At 36.2% G+C, this 24,227-nt stretch overlaps 1 protein-coding gene and 1 non-coding gene across 4 annotated transcripts in view; one reads left to right on the top strand and one right to left on the bottom strand.

The window, feature by feature from the left end:
- The window catches only part of LUZP2 (leucine zipper protein 2), a 474,256-nt gene that overhangs the window by 429,550 nt on the left and 20,479 nt on the right, over positions 1–24,227 (top strand). For all 3 annotated transcript variants that reach the window (XM_072725376.1, XM_072725378.1, XM_072725377.1), the window contains exon 10: positions 15,107–15,199. In XM_072725376.1, coding sequence (XP_072581477.1) covers positions 15,107–15,199 — 93 coding nt within the window. The remainder of the gene's footprint in view (positions 1–15,106; positions 15,200–24,227) is intronic.
- Positions 1,609–1,729, bottom strand: LOC112934736 (small nucleolar RNA SNORA9). The gene has a single exon (XR_003238033.1). It is a non-coding gene; the product is annotated as a small nucleolar RNA SNORA9 (small nucleolar RNA).

The raw sequence follows: 24,227 nt of genomic DNA, 5'->3' as shown, positions 1-24,227 counted from the left end.
TATTTAAAAAAGTTTCCTGTCCTGTAGTCATAAAACTGCTCTTCTATATCTCTTCCAAATATTTTACATATCATTTTTTCTACATTACTGAATCCACATACAATTATTTTAGTGTGATTCAGATGTACATATTAAATATTAATATGGATCATTGATTTTCTCAGTAATTGCTAAATAATGCACATTTCTCCAGTAACTTGCAATTCACTGATTTGTTAGATGACATCCAGTTTCCTCATTTTTATTTCAGTAAGTTTTGCAAAGTTATATTTTTCTAGAAATTTGACTACTTTATATGTGGTTTAAAATGGATTCACTTTAGGGGTGCCTGGGTGGCTCTGCTAGTTAAAAGTCCCACTCTTGGTTTTGGCTCCCATAAGTTGTGGTCTCGGGGTTGTGAGATTTGAGCACCACCCCCAGCAGAGCTACACCTTGGGATCCCCAACTTTAGGATTCTCTCTGTCCCTCTGCCCCTCCCCTGCCCATGCACTCTCTGTCTCTAAAATAATATTAATAATAAATGGATTGGCTTTAAAGTGTGGTATTGTTGCTAGATCTTTTAAAGTTTTGTTTTAATATAGTTATGGCAGTTTTCTCATTCCAAATAGTTTATTTGTACTTACCAGTATTTCTACTATATTAATATTTCTTAAAGAATTATCATTTTCTGCTTAAGCTTCCTATTTGATTTTGTTTTCTACTTTTACAATTGTTTCTTCTCTCTTTATTATCAGCATTTTCCTTCTTTATTTGGGTAATTTGCAGACTTTTTAAGGGTTTTATCCTTTTTATAGTATAAGTGTTTTAGAATTATATAGTTTTCCTACAAAGGTTTACTTTGGCTACATTCCAAACATTTAAAATATGGCATTTTTATTAGAAATCCAATTTAGAATTTTTTAAAGGTGCATTATTATTTCCTCTTACATATATGAGTTATTTATAAATGTATTTTTTATTTATAAATATATTGTGGATTTGTTAGGTCACACAGCAAATGAGAACTAAGGTGGCAGACAGAAATAAAGGTGCCAATCAGCTGATATTAAAGTAGGGCGATTAACCTGTATCATTTATATGGGCCCAAAGCGAAACAGGAGACCTTCGAAGTGGGCAAAAAAAAACAAAAGGAAGGAGTTGTGGCTGTGGAAGACACAGAGACATATAGATTTACTGAGTTTGAAGACAGGATGGGAACTATGGCTGAGGGCATGAGTGGGGGACGCCTGGGTGGCTCAGTGATTAAGCATCTGCCTTTGGCTCAGGGCGTGATCCTAGAGACCCAGGATCGAGTCCCACACAGGGCTCCCTGCATGGCGCCTGCTTCTCCCTCTGCCTGTGTCTCTCTGCCTCCCTCTGTCTCTCTGTCTCTCTCTCTGTGTTTCTCATGAATATATAAATAAAATCATATTTTTTTAAAAAAGGACATGAGTGGGCTCTAGCAGCTGGAAAAATTGGATTGTATTCTTTTCTAGAGCCTCCAGAAATTAACATAGTTAATTGCTGAAAACTTGATTTATTTTTTTAATTAATTTAACTTAATCTAACCATATGTGGCAAATGGTTACAATATCAGGGAGTACAGATCTTGGCAATTCCCAGCACATCAACTGTTGAAATTTCTATCATCTTGCTCTGGATGGAGCAAAGCAAGGCGTCAAACCATTTCACAATGTTCTTTCAAGCACTGCTGGGTCACCCCAGACCCAACCATGCTGGGGGCTTGCAGGAAGCCTTGGTTTTAATTCACTGAGACCATTCCATCAGTGAAACATCGGACCAATAGAATTTTAAGACAGTAGCCTTGCTTTCTTCCACTCAGTGTGATATAATTTGTCATAGGAGCAAGAGGAAGCTAATACTCTAAAATTGCACCCAACTTAGTAACATTATGACTTTGGACAAATGATTTAACCACTATTTGAGTTTTAATTTTCTTTTCTGCAAAAATGGGGATTCTTAAATACCTTTTATCTTCTTCATAATTTGAAAAAAAAAAATACTTTACCACTGTGACCTGAAGGTATATCATAATCTTGGCATATGACCTTATTCTACTACCTCTTCTCCTGGAAATGTTATGAGTTGTATCTTTTTCACTCCCTTGGAATCACAGAGGTGTTATCATACCTCCATCATTCCTCCATCTTCAGGAGGCGTTTGTGAAGGAAGGCAAGATGGAGCTGGGACCAATGGCACTGGTAGGACTCAGATTACAGAATCAGGGAAGAAGGCAAATTGGGACAGAAGAAGCAAATTAAAGGAAAGCACAGAGAGGAGCGTGTGTGACTTGCTCAGAAGATATGGAATACCCTGGGGGTTGCTGCAAGGGGTCTTGTCAAAGTAATTTTTTTGATAATTGGAATAGTACATAGTTATAGAACTTATCACAGACAACTTCTGCTCACATTGGACCAAGCAAAACTCCAAGATTTGTTTTTGTTAAGAACCCAGTCAGCTCTGTTTGTTTTAGGGAATGCTTTGTTGACTCTTATTTAGAGATAACTATGGCACAGAACCCCACTAGAGGGTTTGTGTTTCCTCTCAGCAATCCTCTAACTTTGGTGAACAATCTGGAGACTGAAGAACTAGAGAGAAACAGAGTATTAGGAAGCTCTGGGCTTTCGGGGTAAAACTGTGCTTCAGAAATACCGTAAGATTGGGAAATAAGAGGTAACTAAAGACAAGGATGCGTGTTTTCTGCTGAAGCGTGACAGAAGGACTTGAGTGGAATTAGGAGCACAGAACTAGAAGGGCATTAACTGACTTTGAAAATTGTACATTAGCTATTGATATATTTTATTTGTATCGCAGCATATTATTTCACCCTGAGGATAGACAGGGAGGTAAAACAAGGAGAAGCTTTTGTTCTTTTGACTTTTTTTTTTCTTTTTATAACATTCTGAGTCATCTCCCATAAAATTGTTTTTGACTGTCACCACATACGGTTTCTCCGGTCACTCTCTGCCTCATTTTATATGTGAGCCAAAGTTTAAGAAGGATGAATCTGGAAAAAAATTATGGATGGACAACATTGGAACCACCTTTCCATATGACTTCCATTTGTCAACAATCTCTGAAACCGTGAGAGATTTTTATTAGATCAAACCTAATGAGTATGTACAATAAGAACATATTTGGTGAAGTTAATTTGGTAAATACAAATGGGTATTTGTATTCTTCATATAGAGGGCAGTTTTATGTCCTAATTTAAGAATTGTTTTTCTTAATACAATTACTTGATCATAAAGCAAACTTTAATGAAATTAAAGTATACTGTAGCAAACTGGACTCTACAGAAAAAGTACTCTGTAAAGGGCCTCTTTCTTTTTCCCAGTAGCACCTAAAACAGAAACTAGATGCTTGAGGAGAGTCATTACATAATTTGAGGGTGAAAAGAGGACGGACGGTAAATGGCGATGAGTCTTGTCAACTGTTATCTCTAACAGAGAGGTATTAAGATGGAGTTGAAAATACAAAGAAATCAGAATATGGCATCTTGGGTTATTCATTAGCCGTATCATCCAAAGTACTTTGATTTTTGGGAGACTCAGTGAGCATATCAAAGTCTCAGTTCCTTTACCCAAAGATGGAGCTAGCAATACGTGCAGAGTTCACGCGAGGTACAATATGAAGAGTTCTGTGTTGTTTCTATTCTTTTAAATAATATCAAACATCTTCATTTTGTCAATGTTGATGCGACCTGTGAAGAGTTGTAGAGATGAAAGGGGCGTTATCTTTGCCTTTAAAAAGTTCATGATTTCAGGGCACCTGGATTGGCTCAGTTGGTTAAGCTTCTGCCTGTTGATCTTCACTCAGGTCACGATCTCAGGGTTGTGAGATAGAGCCCCAGGTGGGGCTCCCCACTGAACATGGGGTCTTCTCGAGATTCTCTCTCTCCCTCTCCTCCTGCTCCCCCCATTCCCACTTGTGAACATGCACATGTCATGCTCCCTCCCTCTCTCTCTCTCTCTCTCTCTCTGCCCCCCCCCAAAAAAAATAGTTGATGATTTCATTTTTCTGTCAGGAACCTGGGAACTAAATTAAACAACAAAACAATTCCAATCGCTTTATTCATGTTCAGGGTCCTCATTTCAAGGAAGATACAGACCACGGCTTGGTCCTGGAGAGGCCATTGCATGTGTAGGCTTTGTCAGGATGTTCATCCCATCATTTCTCATTGTTTGAGTTCTTCAGTGCCCTTCTACTGGCCTCTAGTTGCCAATGGTACAGGTTCTGTGCATCTCATTTGTGTCCTCTCTTTAACACATCACTGTCCCTCTTTGGCTGTTGCCAGTTTTCTTAATACCATTGTTTCCCCTTTTTTCCTTTTTTTTTTTTTTCATTTGTTCAGGTAGGAGAGTAAATGTAATCCCTGTTATTCAATCTTGGTTAGAAATGAAATCTAATCTCATTCTATGTTTTTTTTTTATTTTTTAATTATTTATTTTTGATAGTCATACAGAGAGAGAGAGAGAGAGGGAGAGACACAGGCAGAGGGAGAAGCAGGCTCCATGCACCGGGAGCCTGACGTGGGATTCGATCCCGGGTCTCCAGGATCGCGCCCTGGGCCAAAGGCAGGCGCCAAACTGCTGCGCCACCCAGGGATCCCTCTAATCTCATTCTAAGACAATTAAATATTATATTTAAAGTACATACCAGTTGAAAGAAATATGTTGTGATATATATTTTATAGATACTATATATGTTTGCATATATATATATTTGCACTTATAATTTGCTGTGAGGATACTGTTTGTGAGCCCAGAATCAAAGCTTTATTTTTCCACACCATTCACTTTCACACTCCCTGATTATTCTTCTGGATCTTTTCCACTGCTAAGGAAAGAACTTCACACATCACCTATTCCAATTTCCTCATGTGATATATTAAAAATATACAGTATATAAAAATCAATTTAAATTAGAGAACAGCCACGTAGGTAATATACGTGCCTATGCGTCCTCCAACAGAACATGGAAATGACTAAGATGTGCCATTTACTTTGGAATTCTTTCTTTGACAAGCGCACTGCTAAGGATGCTCATTTCACCCATTTACAAAAGTTTCTTTAATAGTTTTTATCTTTAAGATAGGTTCTCAGTGCTATTTAAGAGGTTTAGGTTTTGGGATTTTTTCATCAGAGAAGACAAGAGAGGAGCACATGGGTGGCTCAGTTGGGTAAGCATCTGCCATCAGCTCAGGTCATAATCCAGGGGTTCTGGAGTCAAGTCCTGCATAAGGCTTTCTGCTCAGCAGAGTCTGCTTTTCCCTCTGTTCCTCCCCCTGCTCATGCTCTCTCTCCCTCTTTCTCTCTCTCTCTCTGTCAAATAAATAAATAAAACTTTAAAAAAAGAAAAGAAAAGAAAAAAAAGAAAAGAAAGAAAAAAGAAAAAGAAAAGAAAGAAAAGAAAAGAAAAAAGAAAAGAAAAGAGAGAAAAGAAAAGAAAAGAAAAAAAGAAAAGAAAAGAAAAAAAGAAAAGAAAAGAAAAGAAAAGAAAAGAAAAGAAAAAAGAAAAGAAAAGAAAAGAAAAAAGAAAAGAGAACCTTGGATATACTACTGAGGAAATGTAAAACTATTTTGCCTTGGATAGAATTACGGAACATATTGAAGTGCTAGGAAAATGGTATCTAACACATTTCTAAATTGCTGTAAGAGGTATTTGTTCAGTTTCCTGTGGCTACTGTAACAAATCACAAAGAAAAATGTGATGCTTTAAAATAACAGAAATTTATTTTCTCACATGTCTAGAGACTCGAAGTCTGAAATTTCACAATACCGTACTGTCTCTGGGAGTTTTAGGGGGAAAATAGGTTCCCTGCATGCCTCTTTCACTTTCTGGTGGTTGTGTGAATATTCCTAAGTCTCTTGTCTCTACTTTCATCTCCAAGAAAAGAAGAGAACCTTCAACACCAAACTCTGCTAAATCTGATCTGGGAATTTCCAGCCTCAGGAATTATGAGAAAATATTCTGTTGTTTAAGCCCCCCAGTCTATGGTATTTTGTTATAACAACCTAATTGGGCTAAGACACCAGGTAATTTCTTCTTCCCTTAATTTCATCCTTAATTTCATCACATCCTTTACCATATAAGGATGGTATTTGTTTTGCCATTGGACGTAACATATATTTTTGTGGGGCTCCATTGTATACCAGGTAGCCTATTAAGTAGAAAATCTGTCATTGTTTTCATTTTTAGCTAAATGATACAGTTTATTTTCAATCTATAATTTAAAAAGTTACAAATATCATGGTTTACGATTAGAAAATAATATAGTTTCAGTGGTATGCCATGGCCCACATTGTTGCTTGTACCCATTTCCCTCTTGGTTTTTCACTTTTTCTTTTACTGAGGCATAATTGACAAAGAACATTATATTAGTTTCACTTATACAACATAATGATTTGATATTTGTATATGTTGCAAAAGAATCGCCACAATAATTTCTAGTTAACATCTGTCACCATACATAGTTACAAAATCATTTTTTCTTGTGATGAGAACTTTGAAGAGTTATTCTCAGCCACTTTCAAATTATGCAATGCACTATTATTGACTGTAGTCACCATGTGGTACATTAAAGACTCATAACTTTTTTATTTTATAACTGAAAATGTATATTTGACCCCCTTCACCCATTTTGCCCACCACCCAATCCCCACCTGTGGCAATCGCCAATCTGTTCTCTGGATCCGTGAACTTATTTCTTGGTTATATTTTTTGTATTTTGTCTTAGTGAGAACATAGTGCTTCTCTTTTTCTGTGTGACTTGTGTTACAAACGTAATATTCTCAAGGCCCAACCATGTCACTGCAAATGGCAAAATTCCATTCTATTTATGGCTGAATAATATTATATATATGTTATATATATGATAATATTATATTTCCATCTTTATCCATTTATCTGTAGTTGGACATTTAAGTCGTTTCTATGTCTTGGCTATTGTAAATAATGCTGCAATGAACATGGGGGTATATATATCATTTCAAGTTAGTACTTTTGTTTTCTTCAGAGAAATACCCAGACTTGGATTATTTGATAGTTCTATTTTTCATTTTTTGAGAAAATTTCGTACTATTTCCCATAATGGCTACACCAATTTACATTCCTAGTGACAGTGTGGGGTGGGGAGTGGTCAGTGCCCTTTGCTCCACCAACATTTGTTATTTTTTAACTTTTTGATAATGGCCTTTCTAACAAATGTGAGGTGATATGTCATTATAGTTTTGGTTTGCATTTCCCTTATGATTAATAATGGTGAGCATCTTTTCAAGTACCTGTTGACATTTATATATGATTTGAAAATATTTCTTTACCACTCAGAACATTGTCTTTTCATTTTGGTAATGGTTCCTTTAGCTGTGAAGAAGCTTTCTAGTTTGATGTAACCTCACTTATTTACTTTTGCTTTTGTTGCCTTTGCTTTTGGTGTCATATCATCTCCGCAACCAAGGTCAAGGAGCTTACCACTCACATTTTCTTCTAGGAATTTTATAGTCACAGGTCTTATATTCAATATTTTAATCCATTTTGAGTTAATTTCTGTGTATGTTTTAAGAGAGTGGTCCAGTTTTATTCTTCTGCATGTAGCTGTTCAGTTTTCCACTACCATTTTTTGAAAAGATTGTCCTTTCTCCATTGTATATCCTTGGCTTCTGTATCATTAATTAATTGAACATAGAGGTGCAGGTATATTTCTTAGCTCTCTATCCTGTTCCATTGATCCATGTGTCTCTGTTTTTGTACCAATACCATGCTTCTTTGATTACTATAGTTTTATGATATAGTTTGAAATCAGGAGGCCTGTTGCCTTGAACTTTGTTCTTGGTCAAGATGGCATTGGCTATATGGGGTCTTTTGTGGTTCCACATGAGTTTTAGAATTATTCAACCTATTTCTAGGAAAAATGCCATTAGAATTTTGATAAGGGTTGCACTGAACCTGTAGATTTCTTTGGGTCCAGATTTCATCTGGACATTTTAACAATACCGAGTCTTCCAATTCATGAGCATGACATATTTATCCATTTATTTGTATGTTCTACAACTTTTTTTCATTGATGTCATAGTTTTCAGTGTCTTTCATCTCCTTGTTTAAGTTTATTTCTGAGCATTTTATAATTGGTAATGCTTTCGTAACTAAGATCATTTTCTTAATTTCTTTTTGATAACTTGTTATTAGTGTATAGAAACATAATAGATTTTTGTATATTTTTTTATATCCCACAACATTACTGGATTCATTTACTATCCAGAATGTCTTATTAATTCTAAAAGGTTTTTGGAGCAGTCTTTTTGGTTTTCCATATATAGTATCATGTCTTCTGTGAACAGAGGCAAGTTTACTTCTTCCTTTCTGTTTGGATTCCTTTTATTTACTTTTTCTTGCCTACCTGTTCTGGCTAGAACTTACAAAGCTATATTGAGTAAAAATGGCAAGAGTGGATTTTCTTGTCTCGCTCCTAATTTTAGAGGAAAAGCTTTTAGCTTTTTACCATTGAATATGATATTGGCTCTGTGTTTGTCATATATGGTCTTTATTATGTTTAGGTACATTTCCTCTCTCCCTACTTTGTTGAGAGTTTTTGGAAAGCAAATGGATGGAGAGTTTTACAAATGCTTCTTGTGCATCTACTGAGATGATTCTATGATTTTTATCCTTCATTTTGTTAATGTCATTTATCACACTGATTTGCAGATATTGAACCATCTTGCAACACTAGAAGAAATCTCACTATGTCATATGATCTTTTTAGTGTATTTTTGAATTTGATTTGCTAATATTCTGTCGAGAATTCTTGCATCCATGTTTATCAGGGATATTGTTCTGCAAGTTTCTTTTCTTGCAGTGTACTTGTCTGATTTTGGTAGCAGGATGATGCTGGCCTTGTGAAATGAGTTTGGAAGGATTTGCTCTTCTTCTATTTTTAGGGAGAGTTTGAGAAAAATTGGTATTAATGAGTCATTAACCATTTGTCAAAATCACGAGTGAAGTCACCTGGTTTGGACTCTGGTACCTCCAGACAATGGAATGTTAATCAACACTAAAAAGAAATGAGCTATTAAGACGTGAAAAGACATGGAGGAAACCTAGATGCATATTACTAAGTGAAAGAAATTGATCTGAAATAGCAACATACTGTATGATTTCAATATAGGATGCTCTAGAAAAGGAAAATCTGTGGAAAATCTTAAAAGAACAGTGGTTTCCAGGGTTGAGGAAGGTAGAGATGAATAGGAAGAACCCAGAAGATTTTTAGGAGACAAGAAAAATATTCTGATCATTTCATGATGGATATGTGTTCTTATGCATTATTCCAAACCCAAGAGTGAACCCGAGTGAAAACTGTGAGCACTAGATGACAATGATGTGTTGATGCAGGCCCATCTCTGATAACATTTGTAGTAACCCGGTGTGGGATGTTGATAATGGGGAGGCTGTGCATGTGAAGGACTGGGGCTATATGAAAAATCTTTATGCCTCTCCCTCAATTTTGTTGTGAACACAAAATTGTTCTATAAATATAAAGTAAAAAAAAAAAAAAAAAAAAAAGACAACCAACAAAACAAAACAAAACCATGCTGCAGTTTAGGTGTTCTTGACCTAATTTAGCAAGGCAGCAGAAAACAGAAACCAAAGTTATATAAATTTTCCAAGTCCCCAATTTATTTATGTGCTAATCCAGAATCTGAAACCTCATTTCTTTAAGTCCAAAAATATATTATATTTCCCTAAAGTCAGTTCCCATTCTGTACTAATTCATCATATTCAAAAAGGCTACTTTCCAAAGGAGCATCTCACTGATGACAATTGTTTATATGTATTATATGTATTTATTTTTAAAGATTTTATTTATTTATTGATGAGAGACACAAAGAGAGAAAGAGGCAGAGACACAGGCAGAGGGAGAAGCAGGCTCCATGCAGGGAGCCTGACGTGGGACTCGATCCCGGGTCTCCAGGATCACGCCGTGGGCTGAAGGTGGCGCTAAACTTCTGAGCCACCCAGGCTGCCCAGTATATATATTATATTTAATATAAGTTTCTCAATACTACATTTTTGTATTTAAAGTAATTTAACTTTTTAGATTTTGTTGCTCACGCTGGTGAAGCAATGTATGATTTCCTCCAGTTGTTGAAAGTAATTAATATATGTAATTTTTTTTCCTGAAGCAAAATGGAGATAACTTCAGTTTTGATATAGACATTGGCTAACCAGGGACGCCGGTTTATTAATATGTGAACACCAGGGTAGCGATGGCAAACTTATGGAAGAGAAAAGTTACACTGTCATTCTTTTCCCTCCACTTTTTCTAAACTTAACAGTTAATGAAGCTGTTTTTATCATCTGTCCAAAGTAGCAAAAGCCCACGAAAACAGACAGGTAGGTAGGTAGGTAGGTAACTAGGTAGGAAGAAAGGAAGGGAGGAAGGAAGGAAGGAGAGAAAGAAAAAAAAAGAAAGAAAGAAAAAAGAAAGGAAAGAAAGAAAGAAAGAAAGAAAGAAGAAAGGAAGAAAGAAAGAAAGAAAGAAAGAAAGAAAGAAAGAGAAAGAAAGAAGAAAGGAAGAAAGAAAGAAAGAAAGAAAGAAAGAAAGAAAGAAAAGAAAGAAAGGAAAGAAAAAGAAAAAGAAAGAAAGAAAGAAAGAAAGAAAGAAAGAAAGAAAGAAAGAGAAAGAAAGAAGAAAGAAAGAAAGAAAGAAAGAAAGAAAGAAAGAAAGAAAGAAGAAAGAAAGAAAGAAGAAAGAAAGAAAGAAAGAAAGAAAGAAAGAAAGAAAGAAAGAAAGAAAGAAGAGAGCCTTTTATTTTATTTTATTTTGGATTCCTTGTCTCAGCCTTACCACCAGAATCTGGGGGCATTTTCACAAATGTACATTACTTGCATGAAAAAAATATCAAACCTTAAATTTTATTAATATGCTACATATTTATATTTTAGGAAGATATTTAAAATCTACCCTAAAAGGTAATCTCCATCATTGGTGAACCTGTTATTATTCCTATGAGCCTCTCTAGGTGGGTTGTGTTTCCTTCCTGTTAGTTTCCGTGGTAAACCTCTACGTCAGCCCTTAACGTTGTGCTATCAGTTTTATGTTATTGATTTGACTCCCTGTATCATCCAGGTCTCTCTAATTCTGTGCAACCAACATTGACGCTTACCAGATTAAATGAAGCAGCTTTATTGATAAAACATCAATAAATGTTCTGTCAATTTAAAACATAGCTCATAATACCAAGGAAAAGATAGAAGTAAGACGTCTGGGAATGGGCAGAAACAAAGGCTGCTTCATAAGACTGGGTGTATGAACCCTAAGGAGCAATCTTACCGTAGAAACAACTTGGACGAGGCAACCTACTGGAATTAATGTACCTAATCATTTATGGCCTCCTTTTAATATAATCAAAATTAAATTCTGGGACCCCTGGGTGGCTCAGCGATTTAGAGCCTGCCTTTGGCCCAGGGTGTGATCCTGGAGTCCCGGGATCAAGTCCCACATCGGGCTTCCTGCATGGAGCCTGCTTCTTCCTCTGCTTGTGTCTGTCTGTCTCTCTCTCTCTCTCTCTTTCTCTCTGTGTCTCATGAATAAATAAATAAAATATTTAAAAAATTAAATTCTAAGAATGGAAGTTTCATGACCTAACTTGGGTCACGTGCCAATATATTGGGTCGGTCAGGGAATTTGACACATAAAACAGCACTTTGGAAACACCATACCATGAAAGAGGAACGAAATCCAGAATGAAATCAGGAGCTATTAGGAAGGTAGAAGCTATGATGACAATTAATGAAGAACAAATGGTAGTTCTCTGAGATCAAGAACCATGTCTTTAATGCTTGATATCAGTTCCAAACACACTACTTCAGAGTGGATGCCCAATTAATGTTGACTCACGCTGCTAGAAGGAATTCAAAGTGTCATATTTTGGAAAGATTTCTTTAACCATAAATATATCCATTCCTCTTGATTAAGTTTTGATCCTTAATTCTTATTTTCCTTTAGTCATGAGAAATATATTTTAAATAAACGATGAAAAGAAAACCAAAACTTACTGAGTGCAAAATATGCACTAGCTTCAAAGGATGCAATAATGAATACGGCATGATGTCCTCCCTTCATGGGTTTCTAGCTTATAAAGAGAGTCAGACGTTTAAACCGATGACTAGTGTGAAAATGAGCATCTTGCAGACTGGTACCACGAAGATTGATACTCCTCACCACATTATAACCTAAAATTCAGAACCACCGAAGTCTTTACCTGAAATACACATTTTTGCAAGTGCACGCTATGAAATATTATTTAGAAGTGTAAAGGATAGTTACAGCCTTACGCTTACCTTTAGGTGGATAAAGCATATATATGTGTATAAAAACAGAATTAAGGCCGTCACGAGCACTATAATTGTGACTGTGTAAATATCCATGCATGTAGGTATGGACAAAGATTGAAAGATGACACTGAGAAACAAAAAATAGTTATCGCTAGAGTGATGGATTTTATATTTCATTTTCCTTTAATGCTATTATACAGCAAATGAATTTTCAAAGTTATGTTAGGACTATTTAGTCAATACTTTGATTGCTCAACGGAAACAAAATACACTACGATTATTCCTTGCCTCTATATCTTTTGGTAGTTGTGATTCTTGCTGTAATGGCCGGGAGAGACTTTCCTTCCCTATTAGCATTTATGTATTCCCCCTGCATTTTTTAACCTATTTCTTCAAACTATCTGTAATTTGTGGGTTATAGGAAGTCCAGTAGGTTTTAGCTAGACGAAATGGCTGTTTTGAGTCATGTTAATCTATTTACCACTGCTGTTGAAGAGTGTCTAAGAGTCCTAAGTGCTTTAAACTGTTAGCCACACACGGGTAACCCTCTCTGCTACAAACCTAACTTTTCTCCATATTTCTCTATTTCTACAGAATTTTTTTTTTTTTATTTCGTAGGTCCTAATCTTTGCTCTCAACAAAGATCAATCTCTTTTCAACTGCCAGAATTAATACTCCAGTTCAGGCTTTGTTACCATGTACTTGATCAATGTTTATTGCTTCTTTCTTGGTTTCCACACCCTAATTTTCTTCTGTTCCATTTTTGCCTTTGTAATGCTACTATCTCACCCTAACAGAGGCCATAGCCATGTCCTATGCCTGCATTAAAAGACCCAATGGTCTCTCATATGGCTACTAAATTTAAATACATACTTTGCTACTCAATTTTGGAATTTCTTCCCTCCCTTGTAGCATTTTTCTTGAGCATTTTTCTCATGCTAACTCTACTGGAGAAAAACAGCTGAATCTTCTTCCTACAGATCTTTGCTTATACTGTTCCCTTCACCTAGAATGCCGTCCCTCATTCTTGTCCCTTAATCACTCAGAGGTCCATTTTAAAGCTTGCCCTTTCCACTATTCCTTTCATTATGATCCCAAATGGATTTGACTTCCACTCTCCAAATATATACAGTTTTTTTTTTTGTGCCCTCCTTTATTAATCTGCTTTATCTTAGGACTATTCATGTGAATAAAAATCAGATTATATAAATCCTATGAAGACAAAAACACCTTTATCATCTTTATAGCCACCAACAATATCTAATACAGAGTACTGGCTTATCCAAAGACATTTTATTTTCCTGTTTACACTTCGTATTCTTATGGAAGATACAGAGGGGGAGATCAGAAGATAGCAGTCTTCAACCAGGAAGAAGAGGAGAGAAAGAGAGACTAAAAGGGGGCACGGGTGCCTTCTGGAACTCATACAATGAAGCTGAATTTCTTTAAGCATAAAGGAAGAAGAACTTTATTTACTTATTTGTTTGCTTATCGATTATTACATGTAAAGCCCAGAATGTGGGTAACTCAATATAGGGACTATTGTAGTCAACTCAAGTGTTTTATTTTCTATTAAATTCTCTAATATGCTACTAGGTTTATTGATTTTTTTTTACATTTAATATTCTACTAGTTTTATGAAGTATCTTTGGTTTTTATTTTTATCAAAGTATTATTTTGGAAGAATGTTCCCCTGCGAACAAATGTGACTGCCTATGGAAAACTGGGTCAGTGTGTGTGAAAGTAGCACAGAGAAAATCTGTGTGGGTTTGGATACTTTGATCAGACCATAACTTTGACTTTGTCTTCCTGGGTCCCCAGTGCTTAGAAGCCCCGTTTCTTCCTCCTCTGTGATCCACTAAGATCACAGTTTCAGACCAATCATATTAGCATTCACTGAATTTAGTTTTCGTCTGTCCTACAATAGCAGCCTCACAGATTGGTGAACCTAACAGCATATTCAAATCAGCTTTGCCCAAGAAGCACACATTTCAGCGCATAATCTTAGACCAGCCTAAAGGGATATTTACAGACATTAATTATGCATAGCCTTCCATGGCGAGAACCTGAAAAGTTGCCTTTAAAAAAAATGTTTTAGGGGCACCTGGGTGGCTCAGTCAGTGAAGCATCTGATTCTTGGGTCATGATTCTTGGGTCCTGGGGTGAATCTCAGCATCAGGCTCCCTGCTCAGCAGGGAATCTGCTTCTCCCTCGCCCCCCTCCCTCCCTGCTTCCTCAAATGAATAAAATCTTTTTTTAAAATTATTTAGTGTTCCTAAAGAGATTAATTTTAGAATAATATTTAAGATTTTTAGCGATAGGAAGCAGTACTTGATTAGTTAGTAAAGCATTGAAGTAAATGTAATCATCTGTAAATTACAGTGAGCTGTTACGAAGCATTTTCCTTTTTATTGCAAATATGAAGTGTGCACTTATATTTCTCAGATATACTCGGAGTTAAAATATGGGAAAGACAAAATTTCCGCTTTTTGTGGAAATAGTAACATTAAAATAAAGCTTATTATGCAAGAACTATTTCCAGTAGGAAAATAATGCCTTTTGGACCTCATCAATGCAAAATGGAACAGAACTTATTTTGCTTACTTTCAAAGTTAAGAATTTGTATGTACAATTTTGAAAGTCTCTGATATATACAAATTGCTGTTTTATTCATTTTCCTTGAGGGTGATATTGCCATTGTAACATATTTCACAATAGTCACACGGATCTATTTGTTGAACCTATTTCTCTCTCTCTCTCTCTTTTTCTCTAGCCTCCGCAAACCTTTCCTGGAAGGAATGAGAGCTTTCAGATTGAGACAACAAGGGAAGAAAATCCGAGCACCACCGAGTGCAATTCTCAAAACGTAAGAATAACTTAAAATGGTTTTCACAGTGTTCAACTTGAAAATAAGAACATAAACACTTTAACAATTCTAGTTCATGCCCCCATGAAACTTTCTGTATGTCATATCTACTATCTAAACATTGTACTTTAAAATTTGAAAAAGCAAATATTCTTTGGCTGTCAGTGAAGTAGGTGTCCTGTTAGGAAATGTAACCAGACTCTTAGGAGTACTAGAAGTTGAGTGGTCAGAGTGGCAAGAGGGTGAGCACATGCTCAGCAATGTGCTCATTCCCACAACCACGTGACAGAAAGCTGTTAAAATATTTATTATTATTATTATTTTTAAAGATTTTATTTACTTATTCATGAGAGACACAGAGAGAGAGGCAGAGACACAGGCAGAGCGAGAAGCAGGCTCCATGCAGGGAGCCCGATGCCGGAATCGATACTGGAACTTCAGGATCACGCCCTGGGCCGAAGGCTGAGCCACCCAGGGATCCCTGTTAAAATATTTAAAACAAAAACAAAACCCCAAAGGATGTGATTCAATCGTCTTCTCCCTATAAATAAAATAAACCCAGCATAATAGAGACATTACATTGAAGAAAGAGAGGTTCTTTACCTTCAAGTGATAATAGGAAATATATAATTGTGCCCTTTTTTATTTCTCATAATAATGTAATGAAATTTCAATTATGGAACTTTGGCACAATTACAGATCTATAATGTCTGGAGATGAGAAACAGCAGATGACAACTGGGTTGAGTAGATTCAAAGTTAGGCTTTAACCTGTTTGACAGAATGAAAAGTATCTGCTAAAGCTGTTCAAGAATGAAAAGACATCAGACTACAGCAAAGAAAATAAGGTAGAAAAGACACATATGTTAACGAAGTCTGTCTCTTTTTCTTGTATTGGCTGCCAAAGAGAATTTAGAAATATGAATTTCTCAACAATTCCACCTTCAAATCTTTGTGTGTTTAAACATGTACCAATTTAGAACATAATAAAATTAATGATAAGTAGAAACAAAAATCTCTACAATGTACCTCTAAATAAAGAAGTCCAGGTTCTCTGCAGGAAGGAACATTTTGCTAAAGACAGATGGGTCTCTGACATGTGAACCATCAGAATAAAAGGACACGAGAATAGAGTGCAGACAGTGGTGGGATATATGCCTGAAAGGACAATTTGAGACTTAAATGTGAAAGACTCTGGGTTCCCAAGCCAAAGAGTTTGGTTGGAATTAAGGTTATATAGTTCAGGTTTCCAAATGTTTGTGTCCAATTAAGTTATGAGACCATAGGGTTAATTTTAAGAATGTTTTTATTTGATATATTTTTATATGATTATTTGTGTGTGTGTTGGTTTGTTTCACTCTCCTTCTATGATTACTGTTCTTTTCTGTCCCCGGTAATTCCTTTCCCTTCATCAAGTTTCATGAGCAGTGACTACGTTGTTGCAGGTCCCAGCCTGGGTCCCTTCAAAACTCTGCCTCTGCCTGCACCAAGGAGAATGCTCTGTCTCTAACCCGACCTCAGCCTAGATTTTAGTCTTTGGAGTTTGCACTTCCAAAAAGCTACACTTTGTAGTGCAGAGAGTGCTCAGTATTCATAGGCTGTAGATTCAATTACATTTAAATGCTGTGAGAGTAATATAGATGAGTGAGATAGACCAGATGTAAGCAGTCGGAATTAGTGGAACTGGTGTGAACATCAATTTTCAAATTTTAGACCTGCCGTTCTTAGCTGTCCTGACAATAGCATCACCTGGAGGGTTCTTATAAAATACTGACGCCAGGAGCCGACATCAGAAAAATTAACTCAACATCTCGGCATGTGGGGTCTAGAGGTTAGTTGTATTTATTTTTTCAATTGCTCCAGGTGATTCTAATAGGCAGTCAAGTTTCACTTCCAGTGTATTTCACGTGAAAATGAGCATTAAAATCATGTGAGGAGGTTTTAAAAAGTAAGATTCTAGGAAATTCTTAAGGAAACTATAAACGACTAGGACTAAATGTAAATTTCCAATTTATTTATTTGTTTGTTTGTTATTATTATTTTTTTTTACATGGACCCAGCAACCGTCTTTCCAATCCAGGTAAATCTGAGGCAGATGATTTGTGAGCGATAATTTGAAAAACTTTGGTTTAGATACCTTTAGTATATTGTTTAATAATGGGTTTTCTGCTCCTCTTACTCTGTTACATTTACATTTTAAAGAGGGAAGTGTCTAAATTAGGCTCTATAATGGTCATATGAAAGACCGTGTTCTTTTGATAGTGGGTAGGAGAGATCCAACCCCAAATCCTTTGTTTATTATGTAACGATATATAAAACCAGGGTTGATGTAGGACCGTCGAATTGATCTGGAAGTTGTCATGTGATTTCATCCATTGCTGAGCTCTCCATGAGAAGTCTAGTGGACCATCAACACCCCCAAGCTACAGTAACCAGAGGATGATTAATTTTAAGCATGGAGACCCCTATAGTTCCTTTCCAGGATTCTCCAGTGCTGGGACCAGGCCTGCTGACTTCTTCAGCCTTACAGAAAGAAAGCAGGGGGATCTTTGGATTTATGAGAACTGTTGTTACTCAGCTTGTCTAAAATCACCCAGAATACTCTTATTTGTGTTTCATATCATGCAGTGTGGTTCCTTCCATTTTAATATAGCAACAGGAAAATACCTTCAACTTGACTTTAGCAGCTGCAGACTCAGCCCCAATTTGGGTGGCTTTAATTGAATGTCCAAATGAGGTATCCAAACATAGTTTCATAAAGTAATTGCAAAAAAAAATTTACCCTTGTCTGGGAAAGGGATTAGTGCATTTTCCAGAGTAAGAAAGATAGTTACATTAGACAGAATTACGGCCTCCTTATTGTCTTCATTTGGAGATTAAGTAATGTGTATGGGTGCCAAACTGACAAGGTGTGAATTTGTGATCATTAAGCATCAACATGCTCAGAGAGCTGGTAAAGCATTGTTTCTGGGTATGTCTGACAGGGTGTTCCTGGAAGAGATTAGCATTAAATCAGTAGGCTAAGTAAGAAGATTGGGTGGGAATTCTCTAATCCCTTGAGGACCCACGTAGAACAAAATGGTGGAAGAAGTGTGAATTCTTTCTCTCTTTGAGTTGGGACATGCATCTTCTGCCCACAGACATCAGAGCTCTTGGTTCTTGGGCCTTCCTACTCTGGGACTGAGCCCAGCAGCAAACCCTCACCTTCCCCAAGTTCTCAGGCCTTTGGTATCAGCTGGAAGTTACATCATCAGCTCCCCTGGTTCTCAGTACTTCAGATTTGGATCACATTATACCACAAGCTTTCCTGATTCTCTAGCTCATTCTCTCGTAGGACATATTATGGCATATCTCAGCCTCCATAATCGCATGAAACAATTTCCGTGATAAGTCCCCTCTTATATATGTATGTATATATCCTATTCATTTTTTTCTCTGGTGAACACTGACCAATACAGTCATTTTTCTATATTTGTATTCTGCATACTTTGGATATGTTTTGAAAAAATTGGCATTTGCCTTTTATGAAAGAGTTTTCTTTAATCAGATTAATCAGTGTGACTTAAGTTTTATACAGTGAAAGTACATGGTAGTTGTTAAGGTAAATTTTGATGTTACTGGCCTTATTTGACAGAATTATAGTTGGCAGTTTAACTCTCATTTCTTTATTTTTCTTTTTTTTCTAATTTGTTTTTCTACTCCATGGAACTCAAAAGTCTAGAAACTACCAAATGAGGACATTTTAAAAATAATAGAAGTATGATAAAATAGGGACCTGAATGAAGACAATGACAGAAATGTTGGAGAGAAAGAAATCAGCAGAATATTAAAATGAGAAATCCATTAGACTTTGTGATCAAGTGAAGATGCAGAAGCAAAGACAAAAGTATAACATGGACCCCGATTTTCATGTTAAGCAATTGTGGCAATTATATTGTTCTCAGATAAAAGTACAGGAGGAAAAATTTTAAGTTAATTTTTGTCCATCTACTTCTAAACAGAAGAAGTTCATGCACCCTTAATAACTAGAATAAACAAAAATTTACATTAGAGCTAATTTATTTATAAGAAAAATATGATAACCTAAAAAGAAAACTGTTTAGGTGTAATTTGCATACCACAAAAATCACACATTTTTTAAAGACATATTTATTTATTTTAAAGATTGAGATAGGGAGAAAGCATGCACATGTGTGAGTCGGGGGAGAGGCAAAGGGAGAGAATCTTCAAGTAGACTCCCCACTGAACGTGGAGCCGGATTCAGCTCAATCTCATGCGTGACCCATGAGATCACGGCCGGAACTGAAACTCCTAGTCAGGCACTTAATCAACTGAGCCACCCAGGTGCCCTCCAAACCACACATTTTTATATTTATTTATATAAATATAAAAGAGATTTATATCTCTTTTGATTTATATATTTATTGGCAATATAATTGCCAATATAATTTTTAAGTGTTTATTTCAGTAATTCACGAAATGTATTGAGTTGTGCAACTATTACCACAGCCCAGTTTTAGAACATCTCCATCTCCCTCACCCTAAATAAGATCCTCTAGCCTTTTTGCAGTCCATTCTCAGCCTTAGCCCAGACAGACACTAACCTAGTTTCTATCTGTATAGGTTTGGCTTTTTATAAATTCTATATAAGTTCATCATATAATAATATAGTATTTTGCATCTCTCTTCCTTCACATAGTGTAATGGTCTTGAGGCTCATCCATGTTATAACATAAATCAGTAGTTTCTTTCTTTTTATTGCTGAATAGGATCAGTTGTATGACTATAACACATTTTTGTTACCCATTCATCATTTGATACCTTTTGAGCTGTTTCTACTTTTTGGTTTTATGAATAATGACACTATGAACATTCACATAAACATTGTTGTGTGGACATATGTTTTAATTTCTCTAAAGTAGAAATGGAATGGGATATGATGAATTCCTTCTTGACTTTTAAAGAAGCAAATGGGTTTCCAAGGTGTGTACTGTAAATGCAGTGTTTGCATTTACAACCTAATCAGCAATGTGTGGAGTTTCAGTTTCTCCACATCTTTGTCACTATTTCTTATTGTCTGAATTTTTGCTTCACAGGCAAATTCTAGTGAGTATGAAGTCAAATTTCATTGCAAATTTACTTCGTAATCCCCTAATGGCTAATAACATTGAACACATTTTCATATACTTAATTGCAATTCATATATTTTCTTTGGTGAAATAGCTATTCAAATATTTTCCCCATATTTTGGTTGGGTTGTTTGCCTTCTTAATGTTGATTAGTAAGATTCCTTGTATATTCTGGATATAAATCCTTTGCCAGATATATGACTTGAAAATGATTCTCTCAGTATACTTCTTATCTTTTTATTTTCTTAATGGCATCTTTTAAAAATGAACAGACTTTTTTAAGTGCAGTTTTAGATTTACAGAATAGTTGAACACCATGTATAGAGTTCTGTATAGCAACTAGTTATCTTCCTATAAGTGACTTCTAGTTTTATTCCATTAATAGCATACTGTATATTTGTACCAGGTGTACTTTCTGGCCCCAGATGCAGTCTACCTTGGTGAATATTCCATGTGACTTTGAGAAGAATGCATATCTCTCTCCTTTGATGAAATATTCTATACATGTCAATTAGATGCAGTTAATTTACAATCTTGCTCAGATCAACCCTATTCTTACAGATTATCTGTCTGTGTGATCTATCAGTTATTGATACAGAGTGTTGAGGTCTCAATAATCGTGGATTAATCCATTTCTATCAACATTATTTGATTTTTCTATTGACTCACGCAAGTTCTGTATATATATATTGGATATTAGCCACTTACCAGGTAACTGCTTTGAAAATTTTTCCTCCCACTCTGTAGGCTACCTCTTTGTTGATTGTTCTTTTACTGTGCAAAGCTTTTTAATTTGATGCTGTTCCCCTTGTTAATTTTTGCTTGTGCTTTTGATGTCTTGGCCATGAAATTATTGCCAAGACAAATATCAGAGGTTTGTTTGTTTGTTTTTTCCTAATTTTTATTCTAGGAGTTCTATGGTTAAGGCTTTAATTTAAATCTTTAATCTTTTTCAAATTATTTTTTTGTAAGTGGTGTGAAATTTTTGTGAGTGGTTTTATTATCATAACAGAGTTTTAAATCAGAAAGTGTGATGTCTTCAGCTTTGTTCTTGTTTCTCAAGATGGCTTTGGCCATTAGGAATCTTTTGTAGTTTCATATGAATTTTAGCATGGTTTTTCCTTTTTCTGTAAAAAATGCCACTGGAATCTTGATAGGAATTGGATTGACTCTATTGATGGCTATAGGTAGCATGGAGATTTTAGCAATATTCATTCTTCCAATCCAAGAAACCAGAAAATCTTTCCATTTATTTACATCTTCTTCAATTTCTCTCATCAATATCTTATAGCCTAGTATATAGCTCTGTCACACCCTTGGTTAAATTTCTTACCAATCACTTTATTGTTTTAGGTGCTATTATAAATGAGATTGTTCTCCTTATTTCCTTTTCCCCCCCTCATGTGGGGGTTTTTTCAAGTTTTTGTCTAGATTCCAGTTGGTTGACATACAGTGTAACACTGGTTTCAGATGTAAAATTTAGTGATTCATCACTTACATACAACACTCATCACAAGTGCCTTCCGTGATACCCATCCCCCATGCCCATGTCCCCTCCATTAACCCTCAGTTTGATCTTCATAGTCTTAAGAGTCTGTTTCCTGGTTTGCCTCTCTTCCCCGCCACCCCCTCCCATCATGTTCCTCTGTTTTGTTTCTTAAACTCCACACATGAGAGAAATAATATGGTATTTATCTTTTTCAAGATTGCTTTGGCTAGAGCAGCTTGGGTGGCTCAGCGGTTTAGCGCCTGCCTTCAGCCCAGGGCCTGATCCTGGAGTCCCGGGATCGAGTCCCACATCGGGCTCCCTGCATGGAGCCTGCTTCTCCCTCTGTCTGTGTCTCTGCCTCTCTCTCTCTCTGTGTCTCTCATGAATAAACAAAATATTATAAAAAAAAAAAGATTGCTTTGGCTATTCAGAATTTGGCTATTTTGCAGTTCCATATAAATTTTAGGATTGTTTGTTCTGGCTCTATGAAAAATGCTGCTGGTATTTTGGTGGAGATTGCATTAAATTACTGTTTTTTTTTTCTTTTCAGATAATCCATTGTTATTATAGAAAGACTATTGATTTTTATATGTGGGTTTTGTATCCCACAGCTTCACGGAATTTGTTTTTTAGCTTTCACAAATTTGGGGTGGAGTCTTTAGAATTTCTTTTGTCACCTACATTTGTATTCATGGCACCTGCAATTTACTTCTTGTCTGATTTGGATGCTTCTTATTTCTTTTTCTTACTGATTGCTCTGGCTAAGACTTCCAGTAATATGTTAATAGGAGTTGTGACAGCAGGCACTCTTCTCTGGTCCCTGATTTTAGAGAAATAGCTTTCAATTTCTCACCATTGAGTATGATATTATCTGTCGGCTTGTTATTTTGTTGAGGTATGTTCTTTTCATATATAATTTGGACTATAGGGGTGCTTGGGGGGCTCAACGTTTGAGCGTCTGCCTTTGGCTCAGGGTGTAACCCCAGGGTCCGGGGATCGAGTCCCACATCAGGTTCCCTGCAGGGAACCTGCTTCTACCTCTGCCTGTGTCTCTAACTCTTTCTGTGTGCCTTTCATGAATAAATAAAGTCTTAAAAAATTTTTGGATTGTAGATGGGCAGAGCGGCCAATTGGAATCTGCTTAGGCTCTGCAGCATGCAGGTTTATAATCTGCTAAGTCCTGAAGGCTGGTTACCATAAATTATACCCCCTTCTCCCTTTCTATTGGATCCCTAGCCCCACATACTACACCAGTGATTTCCCCTGAAGCAAGACTGGAGGGACCTCCCAGGCATCATCCTGCATGCTGGGGAAACTGGATGTTCAGCTTGGATTCTTTTTTTCGTCCCTCCCCCAGAAAGTCCAGGGGAGCCCTCTTGGTGCAGCGCTGAGCTGGCCTGGAAGAGGGGCCGATGTGGTCAGAGTGTAGCCACTCATCATAACTTTCTAATGCTGTCCTCAGTCTCTGTGGGCCTGAGCATACTTCAGCCTCAATCCTGGCTTCTAGGATATTTACAATGGTGTCTTGTCTGGATAGTTGCTAGTTGGTCTTCCTGCGAAGAGGACTGACCTCAGGAACAAGCTATGTTACCATCTTGATGATATAATTCTCCATTCAGTGCCTCCAAATTTTAATGAAAGCCAGACACAGTGTATTGGGTAATGGGAACTGAAGTAGATAGAACTTTGGTATGAGGTTATCTGGCTAGGAATTAGACTGGTTCCTGCATGCTGCATCCATACATGTCGGAGGCCTTCATGTCCGCTAATGTCCCTATGTTTTTCACCCTGATGTCTTCAGGTTTTCCTAGACTCTTCTTAACATAAAGTATGAACTTCGTAGTTCATTTAACTGTAATCACATTCCATATGCTGTTATGGTGTGGTGGAGGGGAGGCATTTAATAATCCTTTGAGATTTCACATTTCTAAGTGCTCCTACAAGGTAATGGCTCCCTAGGCTTCTACTTCAGCTAAATTTGTCTGTATTCTGTGTATTTACCTATCTCTCCAGTTTTAGGAGTGATGATTTATCTGGTGACCTCAATTCTCTGACAGATGTAAGGAAAATTGTAGGTTACCAGTTTGTTTTTTTCTTGTTTTGAGGTGAAAGTGAGAACTTTCACTTTCAGAGGACAAACCAGTAGTCTTAAACAGTGTAAAAAGTTTTTAATTTCAGTAAGGTCCAGTTTATCACTTTTTCTTTCTTGATCATGATTTTGATTTATCTAAAAAATATTTACCCAATCCAAGAATATAAAGATTTTTCTACATTTTCTTATTAAAAATGTTTCTAGTTTTATTTCTTAAATTTAAATCTATGACCTATTTTGAGTTAATTTTTCTGTATAATGTGAAATAAGGATCTATTTTCATTATTTGTACATTGATATCAGTTAACTCAGTCTTCAA

This window comes from Vulpes vulpes, chromosome 11, assembly GCF_048418805.1.
Source record: "Vulpes vulpes isolate BD-2025 chromosome 11, VulVul3, whole genome shotgun sequence".
NCBI lineage: Eukaryota > Metazoa > Chordata > Mammalia > Carnivora > Canidae > Vulpes > Vulpes vulpes.
The sequence above is the reverse complement of the archived record's forward strand: the minus strand, read 5'-3'. Positions and strand labels throughout refer to the sequence as shown.